General features: G+C 34.5%; 1 protein-coding gene and 1 long non-coding RNA gene across 4 annotated transcripts in view; both read left to right on the top strand.

Moving 5' to 3' along the window:
• LOC140440076 (integrin alpha-PS3-like) overlaps nucleotides 1-26,006 on the top strand; it is a 91,734-nt gene that overhangs the window by 42,171 nt on the left and 23,557 nt on the right. For all 3 annotated transcript variants that reach the window (XR_011950780.1, XM_072530345.1, XM_072530346.1), the window contains exons 14-16: nucleotides 5,933-6,155; nucleotides 12,751-12,893; nucleotides 15,812-15,995. Coding sequence is in view for 2 of the 3 variants with exons in the window: in XM_072530345.1 (XP_072386446.1) it covers nucleotides 5,933-6,155; nucleotides 12,751-12,893; nucleotides 15,812-15,995 (550 nt within the window). In the remaining variant the exon portion in view is untranslated. The remainder of the gene's footprint in view (nucleotides 1-5,932; nucleotides 6,156-12,750; nucleotides 12,894-15,811; nucleotides 15,996-26,006) is intronic.
• Nucleotides 20,756-22,418, top strand: LOC140440077 (uncharacterized). Its single transcript, XR_011950781.1, has 2 exons — nucleotides 20,756-21,126; nucleotides 21,656-22,418. It is a non-coding gene; the product is annotated as an uncharacterized lncRNA (long non-coding RNA).

Here is a 26,006-nt window from a genome sequence, read left to right as displayed (position 1 = left end):
GCGCATCGCCCCGCCTTAAATTTTCCCATTGGCTCTTGACCTGGAAATCCCTATTTATCGTTTGAACAGCGCATATAAATATTGGCGATTTTCAGGTCAGCCAAGTCAGTCCCTCACGGGCTCTCCGAGAGCTTAGTGCTCTCGGGGCTCTGCTTCCTGCATTTATTTTCCATACTCTGTGGCTGAGAATTGTTTCAACTTAACTTGGTGTTTTATTTCGACGAAGAAATTGTCATGCAAGAAATATCTTGCCTTTTTCAGGGCAAGACACCGAAGATAAATATTTTCCAAGTTCATAACCCGAAAATGGACTTAAGTAGAGGAGCTCTCGACAGTATATTCGAAGCCCTCTACAGAGCACCCGGAGACAACAGAAGGTGGTTAGACCCTTATTTGTTCCCCCGAGGTGACACTATCAATGTGTCCAAAATACTGCAAATATCTCTGTTGTATTTGAATAAGCAATCTATCCCTAACTTTAAGTTCTTCTAATATCGATACGTTAGTGCGATGATCAATACAGAATAGTCTTAACATATGACGGTATACCCACATTTCAAAAGCGTCTAGTTTCTTTTTATCCGCTTTCTTTACGGTCCACGTTTCGGATGCATATGTGGCTATAGAAAAAAATGAGTACCCTTACCAGCCCTAGTTTTGTGTGTATTGTTATGCTAGAATTTTTCCAAATTGTTACCAGTTTCATCATAGCTGTTCTAGCAATAGTCAGCCTTCTACGTATCTCTCTGTCATATCCTCCGTCATTTGTTATTAGAGACCCTAAGTATATGAAACTATTTATTAGTTCAAATACCCCAGTTTCCTTAATGTGTTGAAGATTATTCTGAGCTCTGTCTACTATCATGATTTTTGTCTTACTCCTATTTAGTTTTAGTCCATATGTTTTGCTTTTCTCCTCCAGACATCTCGTTATGTCTTTCATTTCTTCTTGATTTGCCGCCATTATTAACCCTTTCTTTACCAGATCTGATCAGCGACGCAGTGCCACCATTCCCAGGGTCGCCAGAGTACCAGCGACGTATATATACGGTTGCTCATTAAATGCAAAGAAAAACTCAGAAAATGCTCTTAATTGATCAAAAAAATATAAAACGAAAGTATTTTTAATAATAATTAACTATAAACTAAATATGAAATGAATACAAAAGTAGTCATTAGAATTGTTTCTGGGTATGGTAAATGCCAAAGCAAGGATGTGCGCAGAGACCCACGTCACATTACCGACACATGTACCTTGATTCGCGTTGTTTCTTTGCTTGCGTCTTTGTTGTTGAGCAAACAGTGCATCTACGAACTTTGTTGTTGGGGACAATATCAGGAAAATGTCTAACTATAAGACGAAAAACATTTCGCACAGGCACTACAGTTGTATGTTTTGGTAAATGATACCTAAAAATAACATCTCATTGTAACAAGGTAATTTCAAGATTAAATCCACATACCTGTCTAGAAGCTGACGAATAAGATTTAAGTGAAACTGGGCCAATGGTGTTTTCTCTGGGTATTGTGTAAGGTATGTGCATGTGCATTTAGAATAGAAAGGTCCAATATGTGAAAGAAGACCTTTTTTTATACCATTTGACGGTTTTCCTGACGCTTTCTGTGGAACTTAGTAACATGTCAGTCCTGTCCACTGCTCGCATATTCCTATTGTAATATATTAGACAAGCTGGTTTTTTAATGAATTCGTCTTTACTTTCTGTCTTTCTGTCTTTTTTAGCCAATTCTACCATTTTGTCTTAGTGCATGGTAGTAAGCATAGTACATCTCAACGATCCTTTCATTTTACTGCCAACATATTGCAACTCGACATTGAGGAAGTTGCACCTTTTTGTAGTTTTTCTGCTAAATTAGGCATGTGTTTTCTGTTGACCCTGACCGTTCCACAAGAGTAAGTTTTATGGTCAAATAAGTAACTTGACAAACTAAGAGACGTGTACCAGTTATCAGTAAAGAGCGAGTGACCTTTGTCCAAGTAGGGTTTCATAAGAGTGACAACCACAGATCCTAAGAGGCCGATATCCTCATAATGATTTATTTCGGTGTTTTTAGCTACATAAACGATAAAGCCTAACACAAAACCCGTTTCACAGTCACACAGAAAAAACAATTTTATTACAAATCGATGGCGTTTGGTTCTTATAAACTATTTAAACTGCAGCCGTTCTTTGAATAGAACCAAACTTTCGTCGATTACCAGATTTTGGAATGGCGTAAAATTATTAGCAAATGAGTTTTTTACCGGTAAAAAAACGCCTCGCGCCTTGTAATAAGAATCCGCTTGAGGTTGATCAGCATTTTCAGCTAAGTGTAACATTCTCAGTATAGACTGAAAGCGATTCCGGGACATTACACTAGAAAATATGGGTGTATATAACAAATCGTTTGTTGACCAATTTTCTGTTTGGCTTTGCTATGGCGTGCTGCGAGCAATAGCACAGCGATAAATGTAAAAAATTCATTTTCTGTAAGTGGCAACCAAGCAATCTTTTTATTTTTGCAAACTTCTGTTGCAGCAAAATTATTTGTTTCATGTATAATTAAATTGACGGTACCTGTATTTAGAAAGGAAAGAAAACAATCTATTTTCCTGGCAGGATTTTCAATATTGTCTAAATGGGCACCTGCATTTGTGTCATCAAACTCGTATACGACAAGAACAAATTGCTGTTTATCCCACTGTATACTAAAATCATCCGCTTAAGCTCTTTTGCTTTCATTTCTCGATGTATTTGCAACCACAACTTCGGCTTTGTCTTTATCAGCATCTTCATTTTCAGAAATAGCTTCATTATTCCCATAAAAAATATTAACAATCTCCTCCTCTTCTGAATCATCGCTATCTGGTACATAATCGCTTACACTTTCTACAAAAGGCTCTTCATCGGAATCCAAGAATGCCAGTATATCATCATATTCTTTTTGCGCTAGTCCACACAAACCATCTGTATCGCATGAGCGCCTTCTTTTGCTCGAATCAGACATTTTCTTGAAATTTCACAATATATTTGCACTGCAACAGTAACAGCAAAATTTGCTGTACAAGACGCATGCTAAAAATAGACCAAAAACCCGACCATACCCGACAGTTACCGAAACGCCGTGTATCAGAAGCAGCCGTATCAATACGGCATTGGGTTCATCACAATGCATGTTCGAACGTACCAATACGGGATTGGGGCTGATGACAGAGTAACAATGCCGGATAGATGCGGCAATGGGGCTGGCCAAAGTGCAAAAAACATTTGATGCCGTATACAAACGGCATGGTATTAAAACCGTTTTCACTCGAGAACGTATATATACGTCACTGGGAACAGTGGCACTTTTCCCCAAACCGTATATATACATTGCGGGCAAAGAAAGGGTTAGAGTGTCATCAGCAGATCTCAAGTTACTGATTTTTTGACCTCCTACTGATTGCGGGTCAATTTAAATATTTATTGCGATTTTGTATGCCTGTTTTTGACACTTTTTACGTTTATGTTGTTGTTCTCTGGAGTCGCTGGTTTTCTTCTAAGTTGAAAACATTTAGATAAATAGTAATTTAGATGTTTAAACTTGAATTTCAAGTAAGTGATTAATTTAGATATGGTATTATCTACAGTAAATGTTGCATTGCTACAAGGCCGAAGAAATCAAGTTTATGTATCCGAAACTTTAGATATTCCGAAAACTACAGTACGGAGAGCTTTCCATCGCATTATAAAGACTGGTACATACTCACATCGACCTGTTTCCGGTCGTAAAAGAGTTACCTCGCAAATAGATGATCGGATTATTGTGATGGAACTTCTAATAAATCGCCTTTCCACTGCAATTGCTGCAAGAAACCGTCTGTAGCAGGTTCGAAATGTGAATGTAAGTGAGAGAACGGTTATAAGATGCCTAAATAAAAGAGGGCTAGTGGCAAGAACATTACATAACAGTTTTAAAACCAGAGGGCAAAAGAAGCAGATTACGACCACGAATGAGATGGATTGATGATGTGGAAGAAGACCTACAGATTCTAAGGGTTAGAAGATGGAGTAAGCAGGCCAAGATCCACAACGGATTGTCGAGCCACTTATGATGATGAATGGCAAGAAGACCGGCTATTGTTCTCGAATTATAACCCAGAAACTGTAGAAATCGATTAATTTTTGCTCGACAACATCAAAACTGAGATATACAGAATTGGAGTCGAATTCTCTTTACTGATGGATCGCGGTCCTGTTTAAAGTCTGGCGATGTCCAACAAAAGGTTTGAAGACGGAGAAATGAAAGATTTGTCCATTCTTGTATGTCCCAGAGAAGAAAGTTAGGCTGTGGTTGTGCCATGGCTTGGGTTGAAATCTCAGTTGAAGCTCGAACTGAACTTATTTTCATCAATGGCCTCCTGAACGCTCACCTGTATATAGAGGGTGTTTTGTTTGAGGTTTATAGAGGTGTATTCCTTAAGTTTTTATTTAAAATTTGTTCTCTTTCCTTGCAAATCATATGCAAACGGTTATTGATGTTTTAGGGCATAATACCCGATATTAGACAATTTTGTTCAAGTTCACTCGTAATTTTTATTGCTTGTAATTTGTTTCGATATAACACAATTTTCTTTTGTAGCCTTTTAATTTTGTAGCTTTTTTCTTAGCATTTTAACTATGCTAAGAAAGCAACCAGTAATGGCCATTTTTTGTTTTAAAAATAAAATATGTAGAATTTACAATATGAAACAGTGCAACTTCCAATGAATTTTTATTATCTGAAATTTATAGGGGGGCTACTTTTATGCCGATCAGCTGTTCGTTAACACGTACTTTTGCTCGCTGTACATATTATAAATTTGATATGATCCTGAGGTCGTTGTAGTCAATCTTCTTTGATTTCAGAACATTCATTAATTGTTTCTCTCGTACTTTATCGAATGCTTTATTATAGTCAATAAAACATACGTATCTATCTTGATTGATGTCCAGACATCTTTGTATCAGTATGTTAAGTAAGAGTTTCACGCATTCCTAGGCTTTTGCGAAAACCAAATTGTGTATCATTAACGTCTATGTCCAGTTTATGATATATTTGGTTATGGATGACTTTTAGTAGTAACTTTAGCACATGAGACATCAAGCTAATGGTGCGGTAGTCGCTGCATTCTCTTGCGTTTTTGTTTTTGGGGAAACAAATAAAAATCGACGTTAACCACTCTTTGGGTAATACGCCTGAACTATACATTTGGTTACCCAACGTTACGCTTGCCTAAAATCATTGCATGATATTCTGCATAAGCTGGTATTTTGTTTCTTCCATCACATGGCGAGAGTCTTGCCATGGAAATGCGGAAAGGTTCCAAATGCAGTTAGGGCAAAGGTGTTGCACATTCATCTAAAACATATAGAGCAACTGATACTAGAATTTGCTGGATCTTCTGTAAAAAAACGCGTCGCACACTATTAAAGTTTTCTGGCTAAACATATGCATGAGTAGACTCCAAATACATCAAATTATTTTAAGTAGCAGAAGATCACTTGGGACAAGTCTCGCTGCACAATGAGATTAGGAAACCATAAAACATCAATATTCTCTGCCCTTTTGAACAACTAATAATTACATCCGACTTTTAACGAATAACTGAGAGCCTCCGCTTTTCAGTGTATATTGTGAACGACATACAGGAACCAGAAAAGTTAGTGCCTTCTGAAGGACAAGGTTTTGTTGACGCTTAGAGATCCGATGAGGAATCTCAGATCTACCTCAGAGCATGTGTGTGGATAAAATAGTTTGTACACCTCATCTTACAATCTCTTTAAATACAATCATTTTATTACAATCATTTTGAGAATCCTTTTACTGAGAACATTTGAGAACCATTTTATTACAATTATTTGTGATTTAATCCCTTATAAATACAATAAAAAAAATTCTTCTTATTTCGCAGAGATGACGAAGTAGAGAGAGAAATTGTTTTGGGTTTAAATAAATCAGTAAGTGTCAACGTAGTAGCCGATAATATAGGCGAAGCTGGATATGGGTGCAATATTCATATAAAAATTCCTAAAGAACTTAAGCTAAGCGATAAAAGACAATGTTCTTTTAAAAATTTATTACATGTCATTTGTCCATTCGATCCAATTCCATCTAATTCCACGGTAAACAAAAAGGTAAGTTTTTTACTACTATTTATGGCAAAATTACCATTTAAATGAAAATAAGAGTTGTTAAGTATTTAGAAAAATATATAAATCGAAATATTTCGAATTTTTTCAAAATATGCTTTCCTTGAGATCATTGGACTTTTCTAAATACTTCTCCTACTTCTTTTTAAAACATTTCAAGTAGGAATTTTGTTGTGTGTAGAGCTATTTTTTTCTTCTTCTTCTTCTTCAGTGCCTTATCCGGTCCGGATGTTGGCGATCATCAAGGCTATCATGGTTTTGTTGACTGCTCTGCGAAACAGCTCCGCTGAGGTCATCCCAAACCATTGTCGGAGATTTTTCAACCACGAGATACGACGGCGTCCCGGTCCTCTTCTGTCAAATACTTTACCCTGCATAACAAGTTGAAGAATTTGATATTTTTCTTCGTTCCGCATCACGTGGCCGAGGTACTCAAGCTTACGTTGTTTAATTAAATTAAGCACTTCTTTTTCTTTTGTCATGCGCTGTAGGACCTCAACGTTGGTGACATGGTCCACATAAGATATTTTTAGTATCCTTCTGTATATCCATATCTCGAAGGCTTCGATTCGTTTTTCAGTGGCTTGCGTCAGTGTCCAGGCTTCAACTCCATATAGTAACACTGAAAGAACGTAGCACCTCACTATTCGCATCTTGGTTCCCAAACTGAGATCACTGCAGCACAGCAAGGATCTCAACTTAATAAATGTAGACCGTGCCATTTCAATTCTGGATCTAATCTCTTGAGCGTAGTCCCATTGTACGTTGAGGGTAGTTCCGAGGTAAGTGAATCTGTCGACTCTCTGGATCTCTTCGCTACCTGCCATTAGTGCCCCGGGATCTAAATTTGTACGGCTGAAAACCATGAATTTAGTTTTCTTAATATTAAGATTCAGTCCGTATGTTACGCTCACAGTTCGCACTCGGTCTAGTAAGGCCTGCAGATCGTTTAGGCTGGTTGCTAGTAACACAGTGTCATCGGCGTAGCGGATATTATTGATGTATTCACCGTTCACTCGGATTCCCATGTCTAGGTTTGTGAGGGCTTCATTAAAAATCTCCTCAGAGTATATATTGAAAAGAGTCGGCGATAGCACACATCCTTGTCTTACTCCTCGCATGATCTTCACTTGGCCGGTCAGCTGGTCTTCGACCTTGACTTAAGCACGCTGGTTCCAGTATAAATTCATGATGATCCGAATATCCTTCTCATCCAATCCAACTCTTTGTAGTGCGGTGACCATCTTCTGGTGCTGACAACAGTCAAATGCCTTGGCGTAGTCAATAAAAGAAATATAGACGTCACAACTGACATCGCGGCATCTCTGAAGTAGGACTTGTAAGGTGAAAAGTGCTTCACGTGTACCCATAGAATTGCGGAATCCGAATTGCATTTCACCGACATTTTCTTCGCATTTCTTGTAAATTCTGGCATGTATGATTTTAAGAAAAATTTTAAGTACATGACTCATAAGACTGATAGTTCGGAAATCTTCGCACGTTTTCGCAGATCTTTTTTTTGGTAGCGTTACAAATATTGACAATAGCCATTCCTCTGGGATATTACCTGAATCGTATATGGCGTTGAACAGTTCAGTTAACTCCTTCGTGCTCACTTCACTCATCACCTTAATAAGTTCAACGGGTATTTAGTCCGGACCTGTAGCCTTACCATTCTTAGACTGTTGTAAAGCAGCCTTTACCTCGCTTTCTAGAATTGACGGCCCTGTCATGCAATTTATTTCCGGAAGGTTGCCGCGGTCGTCCCAGAAAAGTTCTTCGATATATATTTTCCAGGTAACCAACTTCTCATTCACTGTCGTCGCCAGATTACCGTCTTTATTTATGAGGAGGTGTGTGTTTCTCCTCTTGTATTGACCAGTGGCTTCACGAATCCTTCGGTGGATATTTATATGATCGTGTTTTTCTTGGAGCTCCTCGCTATTTTTTTATGTTTGGAAATACAAAAATCCTGAAAACTGGGGACCAAATCAAGTGAACATGATGAATGAATTTAAATTTTAATTCCACAATTTTAGCCATTGAAGCTGAGCAGGTGATCACGTGTGAATTTTGCTAATGAAAGAAGATTTTGTTTGTTTTTAAAATAAGTATATAGTTCAAAGAAATGGGAGGGATAGACAGGAATAAATAACAGAACAACTAGATGCACAAAAATTGAGACTCCAAGATATCAAATAGAAATACGAGACAGAAATACCACAACACTGATAAATACAGGCAGTATAGGCACCAAAGAACGTTAAGAAGAAATCAAATAAAAGGTAATTGACGCAACAAGAAAGACGATAGGTAAACACAAGCAAAAGCCAACAGAAAATGGTTCAATAATGAATGTAAAAAGGCCATTCAGAAATAAAGAACATAAGAAATAAATAAAAAAAAAAACTAGAGAAAGATGCAAGAAAGCAACTATATAAGAGAAGCATATAGACATCTACCCAATTTAAGAGCATAAAAACTCCGAACAAATCTGTGCAAAAATCAAGAATTGCAAATAAATAGTAATCCAAAAGAAATAAAATCAGTCTGGGAAAGCTATTTTAAAATTCTTTTAGGGACGTAAGAAAATGAGGAAAATATAGACATGCATTACATTAAGGAAGATACCGAAAATATATAGAATCCTAGACGTTACAACAATTAAATGCAGTTTCAGGAGCGGTAGGCTTAAAAATGAACTACAGAAAAACAAAAATACCGAGGCGGGACCAGACAAATATAACAATACAAAATCATACCATGAAAACTGTTGAACGTTATGTACATATATTTAGGTCATGTCATCAAACTAAGAAAACCAAATCAAGATGCTGAAATTAAGAGAAGAACACAACTGGGATGGGGCGCTTTTGGCAAACTAGCATATGTCTTGTAAAAAACACCTCTATTCCTGTAAACTTAAAGAAAAAGGTATATAACACATGCATACTACCAGTTTGTACCTACGGCTTGGAGACAGTAGCCCTTACCAAAAAATCTGCTAAAAAATTAGAAACAGCGCAAAGAGCAATAGAACGAATCATGCTTGGAATATAACTGAGAGACAAGATTAGAAACACCGAGATAAGACGTAGAACGAAGATTAGGGATATTATGGAAGAAACTACAAAAATGAAATGGCACTGGGCAGGTCACGTAGCCCGATATAATGACAACAGGTGGACACGGAGAATTCTAGAATGGAGGCTAAGGATGACAACAAGAAGCATGGGAAGACCTCAAAAAAGATGCGTAGATGACATAAGAGCAGTGGCAGGCAAACAGTGGATTAGATTGGCGCAAGATAGAGAAAGATGGAAGCAATTGGAAGATACCTACATTCAGGAGTGGATGGAAAACGGTTGACACAGAGAAACAATGCAATGAGTAAAACAAGCAATACCGGCACAAAATAATAACAAATCGTTAGGTGTTGACAACCTCTTCTCTGAGCTATATAAATTAGATAACGAACACCTAGTAGGACTAACGCATATGCTGATGAACAAGTTTTGTAATGATAAAAAGATCCTTAGCGACTGGAAAACCGAGTTTATATGCCCAATCTATAAAAAATTGATAAACTAAAGTGCCAAAAGTTATCGCGACATAACCCTCTCGTGCACAGCGTACGTTTTAAAGTTTTTACTTACGTACTTAACAAACGACTCCAACAACTAACTGAAAAATATTGTCGGGGAATATCCAACAAGGGGAGGGGGGTTTCCAACAAGGAAGATCTACAACTAATCAGCGATTCACAGAGAAACAAATTCTAAACAAATCGTGGTAATTCAACATTAACGTCCACAACATATTCATATATTTTAAACAGGCCTCAATTAATAGACACAGGTTGTTTTAAATATTATATAGCTTTACCATCCCCCAAAACACATCCGACTAGTAAAAGCAACTTCCTTAGATCCTCCCAAATACGTACACGCATATCACAGCAAATAAATAGAAAAATAGACAAAATAATCAATATACCAAACAAAAACACACCCATCAACGAATGTTGGTACGACATACAAAAATCGGTATTAAAGAAAGTAACAAAGACTCTTTGAAAACACCTGCAATATTGGCAAAAAGTGAGTAAATAACACAGTAAATGCTAGACCTGGTGGAAGTTCTACGGAAACATAAAAACAGAAGTATTATCAAATACTGCGAAATCAACAAACTTATAAGAAAAATTAAGCAAGCTAAAGAATCTTGGCTCGATAATTTATATACAGATATAGAAGACCTCCAAAAAACACGACAGTTTCAACCTTTACAGAAAACTTAAATATAGGTACCATTGTTATTAGGAAACTAAAAAATGCTCACGTACTTAAAAAGCAGACGGAAAAGAATTGCAAGGCAAAACAGACGTTGACAAAGATGTAATTAGGGACATGAGGAATCTAAAATTGCATTTCACAACATCCCCGCAACTAAACAAAAATCCTTAGCGATTTGGTTTACATCTTTATCAACGTCTGTTTTGACTTGCAATACTTAGAAGGCACAGATTAACGCAGAAATATGAATATGGTTTCGACAATTAGTTTCCGGATTTATTATCAGATGTCGCTATTGCGTCCATATCGAAGCCATTTTAGTGTTGCTTCTACTACGACAGGAAAGATTGTTTTCACGTTCAGAGCGTTTGTAAATAGTCGCTCCGAAGATTCCTGTTAGGATGAAATACGTATAAGCGAATATACAGACGCACGTTACGTCAAATCAAATCTTAACTGCCTTTCCTTTTAAATAAAAACAGATTGCCGCCTATGCCAATAACATCAGCGATAGGTCTCGCAAAATAGAAGATGCGGCAGAAATATATTTACAATTGAAAACAGAGGCAAAAGAAACCGGCCTAAAAATAAATATTCAAAGGACAAAAAAGGTAGCACAGGCAAGAGCTAGGGGAAACAGACGTACAATTAAATTCTAGGATGATATTCAAACTGTAAAAAGTTTTACATATTTGAAAGTTGCATTAAAAACGGATAGAATAAAAGAATTAGAAATTCAAATCAGTGTCCACAAAACTATTATTAGACTAATAGTATGTTATTATGGATGCGAGATACGGGATGCGTCCTAAGGAAGATATTTGGACTTAGTGAAAACAAAAGTATGGAGGTTTAGGTACAAACATGAAGTACACCAACTCTTTAAAGAGGCAACTATCTCAGAATTCGTTAAACTTCAGAACTTTGGGCTGGTCATTTAGTGAGAATGGAGACCAAAAGATTGCCGAAAACAGCCATAAAAGTGAAATGCAGGGCGCAAGACAACGGAAAAGGTGGGAAAATGAAGTGGTAGTGAACGCTCAAAATTTGATAGACGTAAGATCCTGGTGAAGATCGGCGCAGGACCAGCAAGACTAGAGGCATAGTTTGAAGTAGACCATGGCTCAATTTGGACTCTAGAGCCATTGGAGAGAGGAGGAGATGTAGTTTCTAATTTTTTTTGCTAATTATTATAATAACGCCTCTTATAGTTTTATTTTCTATCAATTATTTGGCGTGAATAGTAAATACTTTGCCAACCACTTTGCCACCGTACTATCAAGGTACATACTTCTTTTTTGTTATTACTTTGTGCCACAATTTTGTAATTAATGCCTGTTCAATAAAAAAAAAAAAACGTAAAACAGTCCCTAACTCTAGTATGGCGATAATTTGCTATTGAGAACAAACGGGGCTGCCATCTTGCCTTCTTCTTCTTTAGGTGCCGTCTCTAATAGAGTTTCGCGATAACTTCTGCAAATTCATCCCTATTCTGTGCTTTTAGAATTATGGTTTGAAGGCCTAGTTCTGTCAAATCCTTGATGTTACATAGCCAGATCATTTGTCGTCTACCAGGACCACGCTATCCTTACATTTTCCCTTCCATTATTAGCTAAAGAAAGTTATATCTCTCGTGTCCCAGGATATATCCAACATACAATGTTTTCAGTTTTTGAATAATTTCTTAAGTTTAAGATCTCTCGATTCTATTAAAACTTCTTCATTTCTAACATGGTTAGGCCATGGAATTTTTAGAATGCAGCTGAATATTCACTTTTTAAGTTTTTTAGGCTAATTTTCAGTATGCTTTCATGCCATACAGTAGGATACTGTAGATATAGTATTTATCGTGCGATATCGTAGGGATATATCAAGATTTCAGTTGGTGACAAATTGTTTCCTTTATATAAATTCGTTTCTGGCCTATTCTATTCTACATTTTACTTCTTGGACTAAGCCTTGGGCCAGCATCTAAAAAAAAGTTGCAAACAAGAGTCGACGGTGAAGACAAATTGGTATTATGGTGAAGAATTTATTACAGATCTTCCTTGTCCGAAGCCGGTTTGTTATTCCTTGTGGATGCAAATATTTTAAAAGCTAACCAAAAGACGCTGCGATACATTTTCATAATCAAGCTTTTCCCTTAATTTCTATACCTGTCAAATAATCCTCATTTTACAATCGCTAAAAATTATATTACTTTATTTATTGCAATTTATTTTTTTTATAATAAATTATTATAACTTAAACAAATATATTTACTTATATTTTTAAAAACATTTAAGATACACTTCGATGTAACTAAAATTGATCCGACTGCTCTGGATATTAGACTTTTCTTCAAGTTAAAGTGTTTGGGAGAAAATATTAATTATAAAGACACGATGGAATTCAATATTAACCTACAAAATAATCCATATATCCAAGGGTAAGTATAAATTCTGTAGTTTTTAATAGAGTAACAAGTCAGTATTTGGACACGAGACAGCCATTAGGCATTACAGTGATAAGATAACTTATCATAAACTCCTGGACAAAATTAACGCACCACTCATATTTTTCTCAATAATCTTTATTTATTGATAATTTACTGTACGACAAGTTGCCTATGGACCTTGTTTGACAGTGACAGTTGTTATGTAAGCTAATAATAGTCTTGTTTTAACAATAATTTGTATTAAACTTTGTTTTAGACTAAAAGTGACTTAAACTTTTCATAAAAAGTACCGATTAAATCAAAGTGATTGTGAGAAACAAGCTTTTTATTGTGATATTTTTCATCACATGCATGTTGGGAAGTTTATTTGCATAACAATCAAATAAAACATGAACCGCCAAAGAAATTTGTTGATGGAGGAGGCAGTGCGAGCATCGACTCTCCTAGATGAAGGATCTTCAATGCGATACGTTGCAGGTTTGTTAGGAAGACATCATTCCAGCATCAGTCGCAAGGTGAGGCGATATAATGAAACAGGGTAGTACCATCGATGACCAGGGCAAAGGCGAAAACGTTGCACTAATCAAATTGATGATCGTTTTTTGAGACAACGTGCGCTGAGATAAGAGAGTCACAATTTGCTATAGCAATTTGCTAAAAAATGAACTACCAGATATTCGAAATGTCACGATATCGTCTCGAACAGAAGACATTTACATGAAGCAGAATTGAGCAACAAAAAACCCTTGCTTACCAGAGAACACAGGGTTCAGAGATTGAATTTTGCAACATTGCATCAAAATTGGACTATCGATGATTGGAAACGAGTTCTTTTCTCCGATGAGACTAGAGTAAGGATAAAAGCTCTAGATGGTCGTGAGCGTGTCTGGCGAAGGCGAGGAGAAAGGTTTGCCAGCTGCATAATCTCTCTTAAAGTACCTTTTGGTGGTGGCACTTATATGTTTTGGAGGGGAATTTATTTTGAAGCTCGTACGGAGTTGGTTCCCATACGTACGAGGTCTATGAATGCCCATTATTACTTAGACAACATTATTGTCGAACATGTAATGCCTTTTGCTCCGTTTCTTGGATCTAATTTTTTATTCATGCAAAACAACGTCCTCATGTGGCTCGACATGTTATTGGCTACCTAAATGATGTTGATATTCCATTATTAGAGTGGCCACCTAACAGTCCGGACATGAATCCTATAGAGCATCTATGGGACTACCTCAAAAAAAAAGATTCGAAGTCGTAGACTCCCTATTGCCAATCACAACTAACTCATTAAGGCCGTTATTGAAGAATGGGAGAATATTCCGCAAACTTTTGTTGAACATTTGATATCAAGCATGCTTCGACGCATAAATGCAGTCATAAGAAGTAGAGGAGGGCCTACACGGTATAAATGATGATCCAGATGCATTTTATTGTGTTACTTTACTGATTTTTTTCTTTTTGCAATTTGGAATTATGCTAGCTTATTTACGCATTTTCGACAAAAACAATTTTTTAAAGAAACAATAAGGCAAATTAAGGTCATGATAAAGTCATGTTGGACTTATTTGTAGGTGTTTATTATTATTTCAATGTAACTTAGTTTTATTTTGTGTTCATATTGTAAATATTTAGATTATTTAAAGTGGTGCGTTAATTTTGTCCAGGAATTTATATTATATGTTTATTATATAATATAAATATATTTCTGTAAGTAACGAAAAATTAATTTTAAGTGGTTTGTTTATCTTATTGTAATTTTGTGAACTTTATGTAAAAAGTTCATTAATTACCGATAAGTTTGATATGCTCTATTAAAATATTTAATTATTAATTTTTGATCGTTTATGTAAGATTTTAATAAGTTGTGTTTTTTAAAAAAGTCAACAACTTGGGTAGTTTATGAGTTTATAGTTTTAAATCCAGTTTAATCGGCCATAGGATATTATTCTTAAGATATTAGAATTTATAAGTAATTCCCGAAGCAATATTTTCCGTTGTATTATTGTTCCAATTCGAATAATTTTCAATCAGAATCAGGAACATACATAGTGTATCAAGTTTATCAAAATACTAAGTTTACATACTTGCAAATAATCCAAGCATTGCCTTATTTACCACGCACTCTTTCCACGACAAAGCTGACCTACTGATAGGCCGATATCGTCATAGACAAAGACGATTATAACAAGAGTATATAATAAAATTAAGGGAGTTGATAACTTAATGTCCAGATAGTAAGTCTATATACTTGTATTCTTCTTCTTTTGGTGACTATCCTCTGTGGATGTTGGTAATCACGTTGGTCCATACAACTTTGTTGACAGCTGCTTTAAATAGATGTATGGTAGTCATTCCTGCCCACTGTCTGATGGTATTCAACCACGATGTCCTTCTGCGCCCTTGAGATCTTTTGCCTTCTATCTTGCCTTGTAAATTTAGCTAAGTTAGTTGATACTTTTCATTGCCCTAAGTATGTCATATTTCTCATTTTCACGATACGCATAATTTCCAGATCCTTATTCATACGTTGGATCACGGTGTTGTTTGTAACATGATGGATAAAGGAAATTCTGAGCATGCGGCGGTAGCACCACATTTCGGCTTCTAATTCGACGGCTTCTTAAGAAAGGAGAACTTAACAAACCTGTATTAATTAAGGAATTATTCGCAATTAATTGGAGAATCAATCACTTTAAATGCTATTTATATAGAGCACCAATATTTTTGGCAAAAGCGGATCATAAACTGCTAACGCACTTATTATCAATGACTGAACCTACCTCAAAATTTACGAGAATCAGCTTCGCAGGAATATTAAAGGAATACGATTTCGAAATAGAATCTCATAAGCTTCAACGAATATATTATTGTATTATACAGAAAGTAAGTACACATTTATCTTTTTCTAGAAAATCTCATCCAGAAGTTTATAAATACAATGCGAGAAACGCCCAAGAAGACGACGATGTGATGCTCCACCATATATTCACACTTGGAAATTTTGGGCCATCCCCGGTAAAAACTGATGTTTATCTATTAGTTCCTCAATTAGTAATAAATGAGACAGATTTAATTCAATTAGTTGAAGCAAAGGTAATTTTTTATCATAATCTTTATTTTCAATTAAAATAAACGTATACCATTTTTCAAATACATATTAAACTTAGATTAATAGCTTTAAAAACTAATTATTGTTGTGTATTGTGATTGTGCTATGCCAAAACAACTAAATAGTCTATAGAAAGCATATAAGATAGATTATTTTGAACAAGAAATAATGGCGGGACATTTTTACTATTAATGCTCTAAAAGAGGTAAGTTTAAAACTTAGGATATATAATTCTGTATTAAAATGTTTTCTTATGTATTTTAAAACTTAGTGTATTTACTGTTAATACAACAGTTTGACAAATAGTTACTTTTTTAAAATTCCTCACTTACTAACTATTCTGATGTTTTGGCAACGCTGTGGGGTTCTGACGTCGTAAATGTTGAATGACGTGCAATCATTGTTATATGAAAAATTCTATATATAAAAATTTTTAAATACCCATCCCTCTGTTCTGTTTGTTTATACTAAAGATATAATTTAGACCCATTTTAAATCTGCATCTGAGTTAGTGTGGGAATTATTACGAAAAATTAATATATTATAATTTAATATTAAAATTGTAAAAAAAATCAATGATTTCACATAATAATAATAGTTAATTTTAGTTTATTTTTTTTAAACAAGTGTAAAAAGTGAAAAAAAATAGTTTTTGCCTATAAACCATTTTTTACATATTTAAAATAAAAAAGGTTTCCAATAAAAGTTATAGATCATAGAAAGATCTTTAATATTGAGAGTATCAAAATTAAAATGCGTAAACAGTTGATCAACACCAGGAAAGAAAATTAAATGGATAGAAAAAATGAAATGTGCAAAAGGTGAGAGATGCGACAATATTGCAGAACGGTACTAGGAAAACATCACTTCTCATGATACGATAATAGCATTACAGCAGCTTATAAAAGAAATAGGGACACAGATATCCCGCAAAAATTGGAATATTGGAATACTTTGCACCATATAAAAAAAGGAGATATCTTTAAATGCTCTAACCACAGAGGAATTACGCTTCTAAATACAGCGTATAAAATATTTTCCACAGTACTATATCACCGTATATCACCATATGCAGAACGGATAGTAGAAATATACCAGGCTGGTTTTAGAGGTAAACAATCGACAATTCATCAGATTGCAACCCTACAACAAATTTTATAAAACACACTGGAATATGGCATTGATACTCATCACATATTTATGAACTACAAAGCACGACTCTGTGAATAGAATATGTACGACTCTGTGAATAGAAAAAAAATGTTCAGAGCAATGAAAGAACTAGCAATACCAAATCAATTGGTAAATTTAACAAAACTAACTCTTGAAAAATTTGAATGTAGAGTACGAATTCAGCGGGACATGTCTGAATCTTTTACAACAAATAAACTCTCTCTCCTGTATACTGTTCAATCTGGCTCTGAAAAATGTAATACGTATGTCACAAATCACATCCACTGGTTTAATATATAATAAATCAGTGCAAATCCTGGCCAATGCTGATGATATCAATATTGTTGAGAGCGCTCCTTAACACTGAAAATACTACTACCGCAGAGATAAACCGCAGAACTTGCACGACCAATAGATGCTATTTTGGGCTCAATCTTCTCCTTATATCCACAATTATATCGAGAAATACAAAAATAAAACTCTACAAAATAATAATACGCTCAGTCCTAACATATGGTTCAGAGACCTGGACTCTGACACAAAATAATGAAAACATGGTAGGATGTTTCGAAAGAATTGTATTAACGCGAATTTATGGAGCAGTGAATGGCAATGAAGAGTGGAGAAGACGATACATCGAACCTTATAGAATATACCAGGAACCTGATATCGAAAACATGTTAAGATAGGACGTCTGAGGTGGATAGGACATGTAATGCGGATGGAACAAAAAGTCCTAGCTAGAAAAATGCTCCTTGATAGACCCATTGGCCAGAGAAGAAAATGAAGACCCAGAACAAGGTTCCTTGATAACATCGATGAAGACATGAGAAATATGGGAATACATGCTTGGCGGAGGAAGGCGATGGATAGGGACGACTGGCAAGCAACTCTTGAGGAGGCTATGACCCACGCAGGGTTGTAAAGCCAGAATGATGATGAACAGTTGATCGGGATAATTTAAAAATCCCTTATTTTTGTAGCGATATAAATGGTAATAACTTTGATTTTTGCATAATGACATGTAATATATTAACACAAAATTAAGGCAGTTAATAAGTTATTATATTGTGTTCAATTTCAAACAGATCTACCAAAATAACAATAATACTACGCTTGCTAATCACCATGCGTACCATCCATACCTTCCATACATGCAAGATATTAAGGATATGACATTGGAGGTGAACATGAATAAGAAACATGGGCTGCAAAATCTAATTTTAATAAAAAATGTGCTGGTTATACATTCAATTTAACAACAAATGACGATGCAAAAATAAATTCTAACACAATAATTTCGCCACAACAAGATCCAGTTTCCTATCTCCCTAATTCGAAAAACATTGCTGATACCTTCTTTTTAAGACCAGTTGATAAGACTGAACTCATTCGAATAATTCGTAGTATGGATTATCTATTAAAATTTTCTCAAATCTTCCGCATAATGTATTGGAGGTCATGGTCTCGCTAGTAAATGATTTCCTTGAGAAAGGTATATTCCCTAACTGCCTAAAGACTGCCATCGTGATTCCTGTTCATAAAGATGGAGACAAATCTGATGCTTGCAACTATAGACCTATTGCCTTGTTACCAGCACTATCAAAAATTATTGAAAGGCTTATAAAAGTTCGACTTATGCCCTTTCTCCTTAAACATAATATTTTATCGCAAAATCAGTTCGGCTTTTTGTCTAATAAATGTACTAGTGATGCCGTGTTTTCTGTGTAACATGAGGTATATCTATCACTAAATAGTAACCTCTCCTCCGCCACCATTTTCTGCGACTATTCCAAAGCCTTTGACTGCGTAAATCACGACATTCTATTAAAAAAATTATCTTTCTATGGAATTCGGGGTGTGTCTTTGAATTGGTTCAAAACTTACTTGGTAGGTAGGAAACAATTGGTCAGAATAAAAGACACCGACTCTAGTTGTAAAGACATTGAGTGTGGAGTACCGCAAGGTTCAGTATTAGGTCTCATTCTTTTTTTTTGACATTAATGATATCACTTTCTTGAAAATTAAAGGGAAAATTTTTCTATTTGCTGATGATACCAGTATTACTTGGAGCAGCTCTAATATTTCAACGCCTTATTCAATTATAACCGCTGATTTGCTTATAATCAAGGCTTGGTCAGACTCCAACTTACTTAGCTTTAACGTGGATAAGACAGTAGCATTATCTTATAAAGGAGTCATTCAACCCTTGCTTTTGAATGAGAGCCAAATCAGTATCGTTAGTTCTGTGAAATTTCTTGGTATTATTGTCGACAGCGATCTTAAATGGTCCTTGCATACTGACTCCTTAAGGAAGAAACTAGCCTTAGCTTGCTTTGCAATAAGATCTGTTTCGAAGGAACTAAATTTATCTTCTGTCAAAATGGCTTATTTCTCATTGTTCGAGTCCCATCTTCGATATGGGCTTCCATTTTGGGGTTTTAGTACAGCGGCCCAATTTGATTCTATTTTTAAGTTGCAAAAAAGAGCAATTCGTTATCTATTTGGTCTCAAACAAACAACTCATTGCAAGACCTACTTCAAAAATCACGGAATTTTGAAGCTTCCCTTTTTATTTATTTTGGAAACGGTTTGTTTGATTCGCAAGCATCTAAACATTTTTCCCGATAGACCTGATCATGGCTACTCCATTAGAAATTCGAATTGTAACGTTTATTTACCAATCCCGTCCACTCAGCTAGTAAAGAATTCTATTGTATATAGTGCAAAAAAACTTTATAATCACCTTCCAAGAGAAATTAAATCCGCAACATCTTTCAGTAAGTTTCGTAAGATGACAAAAATCTATCTCTCTAAAAGACCATATTATTCAGTTGACGAGTTTCCTAATGTATAACAAAGAAACAAAATTAGTATTGTTTATAATTACATTTGGGTGTCTCAAGCAGTGGCTACAATTTGTCTCATTTGTTGTTATCTGTACAAATTATGTAAGTTATACAATAATTTTACCAATTTAAAATTGTATTGCTCTGTTTTTTTATTATATTTGTTTTTGTTTTATACTTTTTGTACTTTTTGACTGATTTTTTTAAGCTTTGTCCATAAAATTGTTCAATAATTTTCAGTGACAATAAAGCATATTTCTATGTTCTAATAATATTTTTGCCACAGTTAAAAAAATATACAACTTTTTTCATCCTCCACAAAACGTTGGAATATTTTATTACGATGTATAACAAGTTTAACTCTAATTACTATTTAAATGGGAATAAGCCACAATTAAAGGTTAAAGTACGTTTATTGACGTTTCAATTTCCACTTCGGAAGTGAAAATTGAAACGTCAATAAGCGTACTTTAACCTTTAATTGTGGCTTATTCCCATTTAAATAGTAATTACTTTAACATGCCACAAAAAAATAGCTTCAGAACAATATTAAGTTTAACTCTAAATTAAAATATTAAAAAACACTAAACATTAAAACATTGTAAGGTTTATTATTCATAATTGATTAAGCCAAATATATAATGTAAAAAACAAAACATTATAACAATAATAATTAGGTTCTTACTTAGAAGAATTTGTAACGAGTCCGTTACCTAAATAATCGTTTACCTTCTTTTTGTGACTGGAATCTTTTAATTTAATTCTAAATTAAATTCATATTAAAATATTCTTAAACTAAATATTTAAATAACTCCCAGTAAATTTTATTTTCTGATATTGGCATTAAACTGCGCCCTCAGCGGTGAAATTCTGAAAGTACATTTATTCTGCGACGTGTAAAATCTCAACTTGTCACTTGTTAACTGGATGTGAGTGAATAAACATCTCAGAGTAGAGCGGCTGGGAGTCCATTTTTTTTCCCGAATTTAGTTTAAGTTTATTTTTTATGTGAAGAGCTGTTATTTTAGAAGAAACCATTTGAGTTATTTTGTTGTTTTGTACGAGGATATTTTCAGTTGGATCACCCTAGCCGGTAAGATAACATTACAAATAAATTATAAGGAAAAATCCTTCATACCATCCGCCATTGTTAGTAAAATTCAGACTTATTTTAATTTCGTCTTTGATAGGTATCTCATATATTTGATACATGTTATATTTCACCTTATTTCATTAAGGAAAAGTTTTATACCTAAATAAATTATAAGTATTAGATTCTATATCTATCTCAAATTTTTATTTCCTTTCAAGAGTTAAAGTAAACAATTATGTATTTCAATTTCATACCATTTAAACCGGCTAATATTTCTTTTTTTTTCTATTATATTTAATATAAAGATCATGTTTTCCGTTAAAATTATCTATTTAATATATCCATACATTATAAAAACATTGTCACACCATTCGAAGGTCACTATTTACCGAAAACCATTAAGGTTTTTATTTCAATTTAAGGTCACTTGCTGACATTTTTTGTATCGCCTTCCAAGGTTGATAACCCTTGTGTTTTTCCTTAACTTTTGTATGTACAAAAACTTGGAGTAACACAACTGTTTTTTTAGCCTACTCAAGAATCCAGTTACAAGTCAGGGGAAGAATTATTTTTTAGTTGGGGTTATACTTAATAAAGATAAGGGGAAGGAGTTTCAAGTTGGTTTTTTTATGGGAAATTAAGAAGCAGTTTAAAGGGACGTATTTGTCCAATAGTACCTGATCCAGGGAATACAGGTTTGGTATCTTGTTACCACCTGAGTCCAGTTCTCCACTCTTCGAGGGAAACCGACAGGAAGAACTGACTTATTTTTTTTTATTATCATTCAATTACTTTAAATAATTTTTTTATGTCCTCTTCAAGGTTTAACTTTTGGTTCAATTTTTAATAACAAAAACTATCCTTAATAATAAATATTTTCAATTTTTCCTAAAAAAAAAACATTTTATCATTGTAATTTAATTTAATTATTTATTGTTTACCAAGGGATGAGGTTATAACTCTCCCTTGAATTTCTCTTTGTTAGGTTATTGTGTGCACACATATCCCAGAGAATTTTTTTCTTAAAACCTAAACAATTTTTGAACGAAAACTAACTATTAGTGAGTAGTATATAATTATATTTATTATTTATACATTATTATTGGATCTAACTTTTGTCACAATTTGAAATTTTTAAGGGGTATATCAGGGGTAAATTGTTTTATAATTATTCAGGGATTTTACTGTAAATATAGATAAGTTAATTGTATATAAGAGGTGATGGGTCATATATAAGTGTTTAAAATAGTCTGTACATAAAATTGGTATTTATTAAAGTTGGGTTAAAACAATTCAATATTTCAATTAATACCTATCTTTCATATTTCAGCAATACAAGATATCTCGGAAGAAAACATTTAACTTCCTGGCGCCCAACCATTCACTAGAGCAGCTTTTATTTTTTTCATCTGTTTATTTCTAGGTGATTTTCTTGTCATTAATTCTTATATCTTACGGTCTCTGTAGGGCATGCAAATTGGCCGAATCCTTCTTTGAGTGTCAAGTGGTCATTCTCCTGCATAGTCGCTAGCCAACACTTAATTCTGTTATATTTTAAAATTCATATTTACTTCATAAAATTCATATTTATTTCTTTTACATAATTTATTTCTATCTAATCCCTTCCATCTTCCGTTATTCCCCATATTAGTTCGTTGGTGTATCAAGGTGCATTTTAGAGTTCACCCTTTTGCTACACTGGATAGAGTCACCCAGACTTCCTCTAGCACAATTGTTGCTACATTAACATATTTTTGTTACATTGGCGCCCAACGTGGGGCCTTTTCTCAGTTCAGACCGTACATTCTGTAGTATATTTCTCTTTGCAAAATATTCTTTATTATTTCTAATTTGTTCCTGTTGCTCTCTGTTCATTTTTTTTAACTTCCTTATTTATTTATCTTTTCTTATTAGATTTACATTTATAGGTATACTTGTATTGCTGCAGTTTACTTATATTCATATTTAAACCCTCACCTTCTTAATCATTGTGTACAGTTAACAATCTATTTTACTAATTATTGAACTATAAGAATTTAATAATTTAGATATTACTATTTTTATATATATATTAGCCAATATTGGTGGGTTTTTTATATTCAATTATTTGTTAATCATATACTTGTTGAAACCATTGTGTGTTGCTTCAAGGATTGTGTTATATTTACTTAACTTTACTTAACCATTTTAAAATTTTTGTGAATAACTTTAGATTATTCTTGGATTGATTTTGTGGTGTGTTGGTACATATATATTCATATTTTTTTTTGAAAACTTTAGATTATTCTTCGATTGATTTTGTGGAGTGGTAAAACATTATTTCCTTTGTCTATTCCTTTATTCATCTATTTTTTTTTTTCACAATGTCTGCATTCAAGGTAGAACATTTATTAGTCAAGGAATTAGATTATGAGTTGAGAATTAGGGACATCAATATTGATGAGTCTTCCAATGTGGATTTAAAACGCAAAATATTGCGTGGAGCTTTAAGGCAAGAAGAAGGAAACAGAAGCTTTCGACAAATTTCTGCCACAAGTATTCCTTTTCTAGAACAGCAAGAAGAGATTGATGAGACTGTGGATGATTTGGCTAAAAGGATATCCGATTTTAGAGGGACTGTCCAAGATAGCCTATACTCCAGGCTGATATCACGTCTAGCTCATGTCTCAGGCCGTGTTCATTTATTGTCGTGTTCAAATGAGGATCAGCAATCTTATAAACGCTTAATTTCAATCCGAATTCTTAGCCTAGAGGGTGAACTTGATTCACGAGTAAATCCAATTGCTACTTCAACTCCTATTTCTTCTGTCCAAGCAGCTAACTCATTTCTACACCCCAAACCTGTTCAGGTACATAAATGGGGCATTACATTTTCTGGCGAAGGTCATTATGACCAAGTAATTTCTTTTTTGGATAGGGTGGAATGTCTTCGAGTATCGAGAGGAGTAAGTGAAGATGATCTTTTTGCAGCTTCTGCTGAATTGTTTACAGGCGCAGCTTTTACGTGGTTTAGAAACAACCGCAATAATTTTTCTAATTGGTCTGATTTGGCTCAGAAACTTAAATCTGATTTTCTTCCATATTCATTTCAAGATGACCTTCTAGACCAAATCAAAAATCGTAAACAGAAGCCAAATGAGTCTGTTACGATGTTTATCAATAACATTTTGGGTATGTGTAGTCGCCTTGAGACTCCTCTAACAGATTCTGCAAAAATTAAGATTATTCAGAAATGTCTATTGCCTTTTTATCACCAACAATTAGCTTTAGTAGACATCACCAGTATAGCAGACATCACCGAGAAATGTAAACGTTTGGAGGAAACTTTATCTTGGTCTTCTCAACCTCCCACCACTTCCAAACACTCTTCTGACTCTTTCGGTCACCAAAATCCTTTTAGACACCGTTCTTGGCAATCTAAGGGCCCTGAGCGTAATATCTCAGTTGTAAGTTCTGTAGTGTGCTGGAATTGTCGTGAGTCTGGCCACACTTTTTATGATTGCGGCATCCCTCGTACCCGTATTTTCTGCCACGGTTGTGGTAGGGAAAATACCCTCAAACGAAATTGCTTTAAGTGTTCGGGAAACGAACGATCGGAGGTCCGTCCCCTGAGCGTTTCTCCGTCCACACCCCCATCAGGGAATCAAACCGTTACATCAAACGAAATCACTGGTCCAACCACGTCAAGTCACCCAAACCCATCTTCCAGTCGGAAAGGGAAAGGGGTTGTTCAAAAAAAACCAACACACACCACACCAAGTCATTCCAAGAAGTAACTTCTCAATATAATACATTTGATTCGCATAGATTATCTTCCCCAAATATCTTCCCAAATCTTAGTAATAAACATAATAGTAGCAGTGTAGTAGTTCCAGTATCTATACCAGAGTCTACCACAATTCAGGAGGATTCTTTTATTTCTGATTCTTCTTGTTTGCCTATTGCATCCTCTGATTGTGTAGGTAGAGATAATAAGTTTAGTTTAGTACCACTTAAAATTTTTGATCAATCAGATAATAATTGTTTTGATTTGAATTCGTTATTAGTGAGAAAACATAATGATAATAGACCTTATCTTCCTATTAAGATTTTAGGACAATCTTGTTTAGCTCTTTTAGATAGTGGCTCGAACATTTCTGTGATAGGTTCACATTCATTAGCTTTACTGAAAAATGCTGAGATTTCTATTATGCCCATTTCTTCTCTGCAAGTGTCTACTGCAGATGGTACAGTTCAGTCTATTACAGGCAAATTTGAAACTGAAATCACAGTAGCAGATTTATGTAAACAAATTACATTCTATATTATTCCTTCAGTTCAGAATTCTATAATTTTAGGTATGGACTTCTTAAATGCTTTTAATAGCACACTAAATTGTTCTAATTTTTCCTTTTCTATTTCTCAATTTAATCTATCCTTACTTAGTGCTATTCAGGATTTTACTAGTTTATCTAGTTCCGAACAAAGGCAATTAGAGAATATGATCTCTAAATTTATAACTCTTTCGTCGAAAGACAGGTTAGGTCGTACATCCTTAATATCTCACACTATCGAGGTGGGAGATACCACACCTTTTCGACAATACCAGTATCCTATTCCTCAGGCTTGGCAAGTTGACTTGGAAAAGGAAATTGATTCCATGTTAGAGTTGAAGATCATTGAACCTTCCACGTCTTCTTACTGTAGTCCTTTGTGGTTAACCAAGAAAAAAGATGGATCTTTTAGGGTTTGCTTCGATGGTCGAAAGTTGAATAATATTACTACAAATCGGGATGCTTATCCTATTCCTCGAATAGACGTCATTCTAAGTAAACTCCAGAATGCTAGGTATATTTCTTCTATCGACCTATCTAAAGCTTTTTTACAAATTCCTTTGAGTG

The sequence above is a fragment of the Diabrotica undecimpunctata genome, chromosome 4 (assembly GCF_040954645.1).
Source record: "Diabrotica undecimpunctata isolate CICGRU chromosome 4, icDiaUnde3, whole genome shotgun sequence".
Classification (NCBI taxonomy): domain Eukaryota; kingdom Metazoa; phylum Arthropoda; class Insecta; order Coleoptera; family Chrysomelidae; genus Diabrotica; species Diabrotica undecimpunctata.
This window is presented reverse-complemented; position numbering and strand designations above follow the sequence as displayed.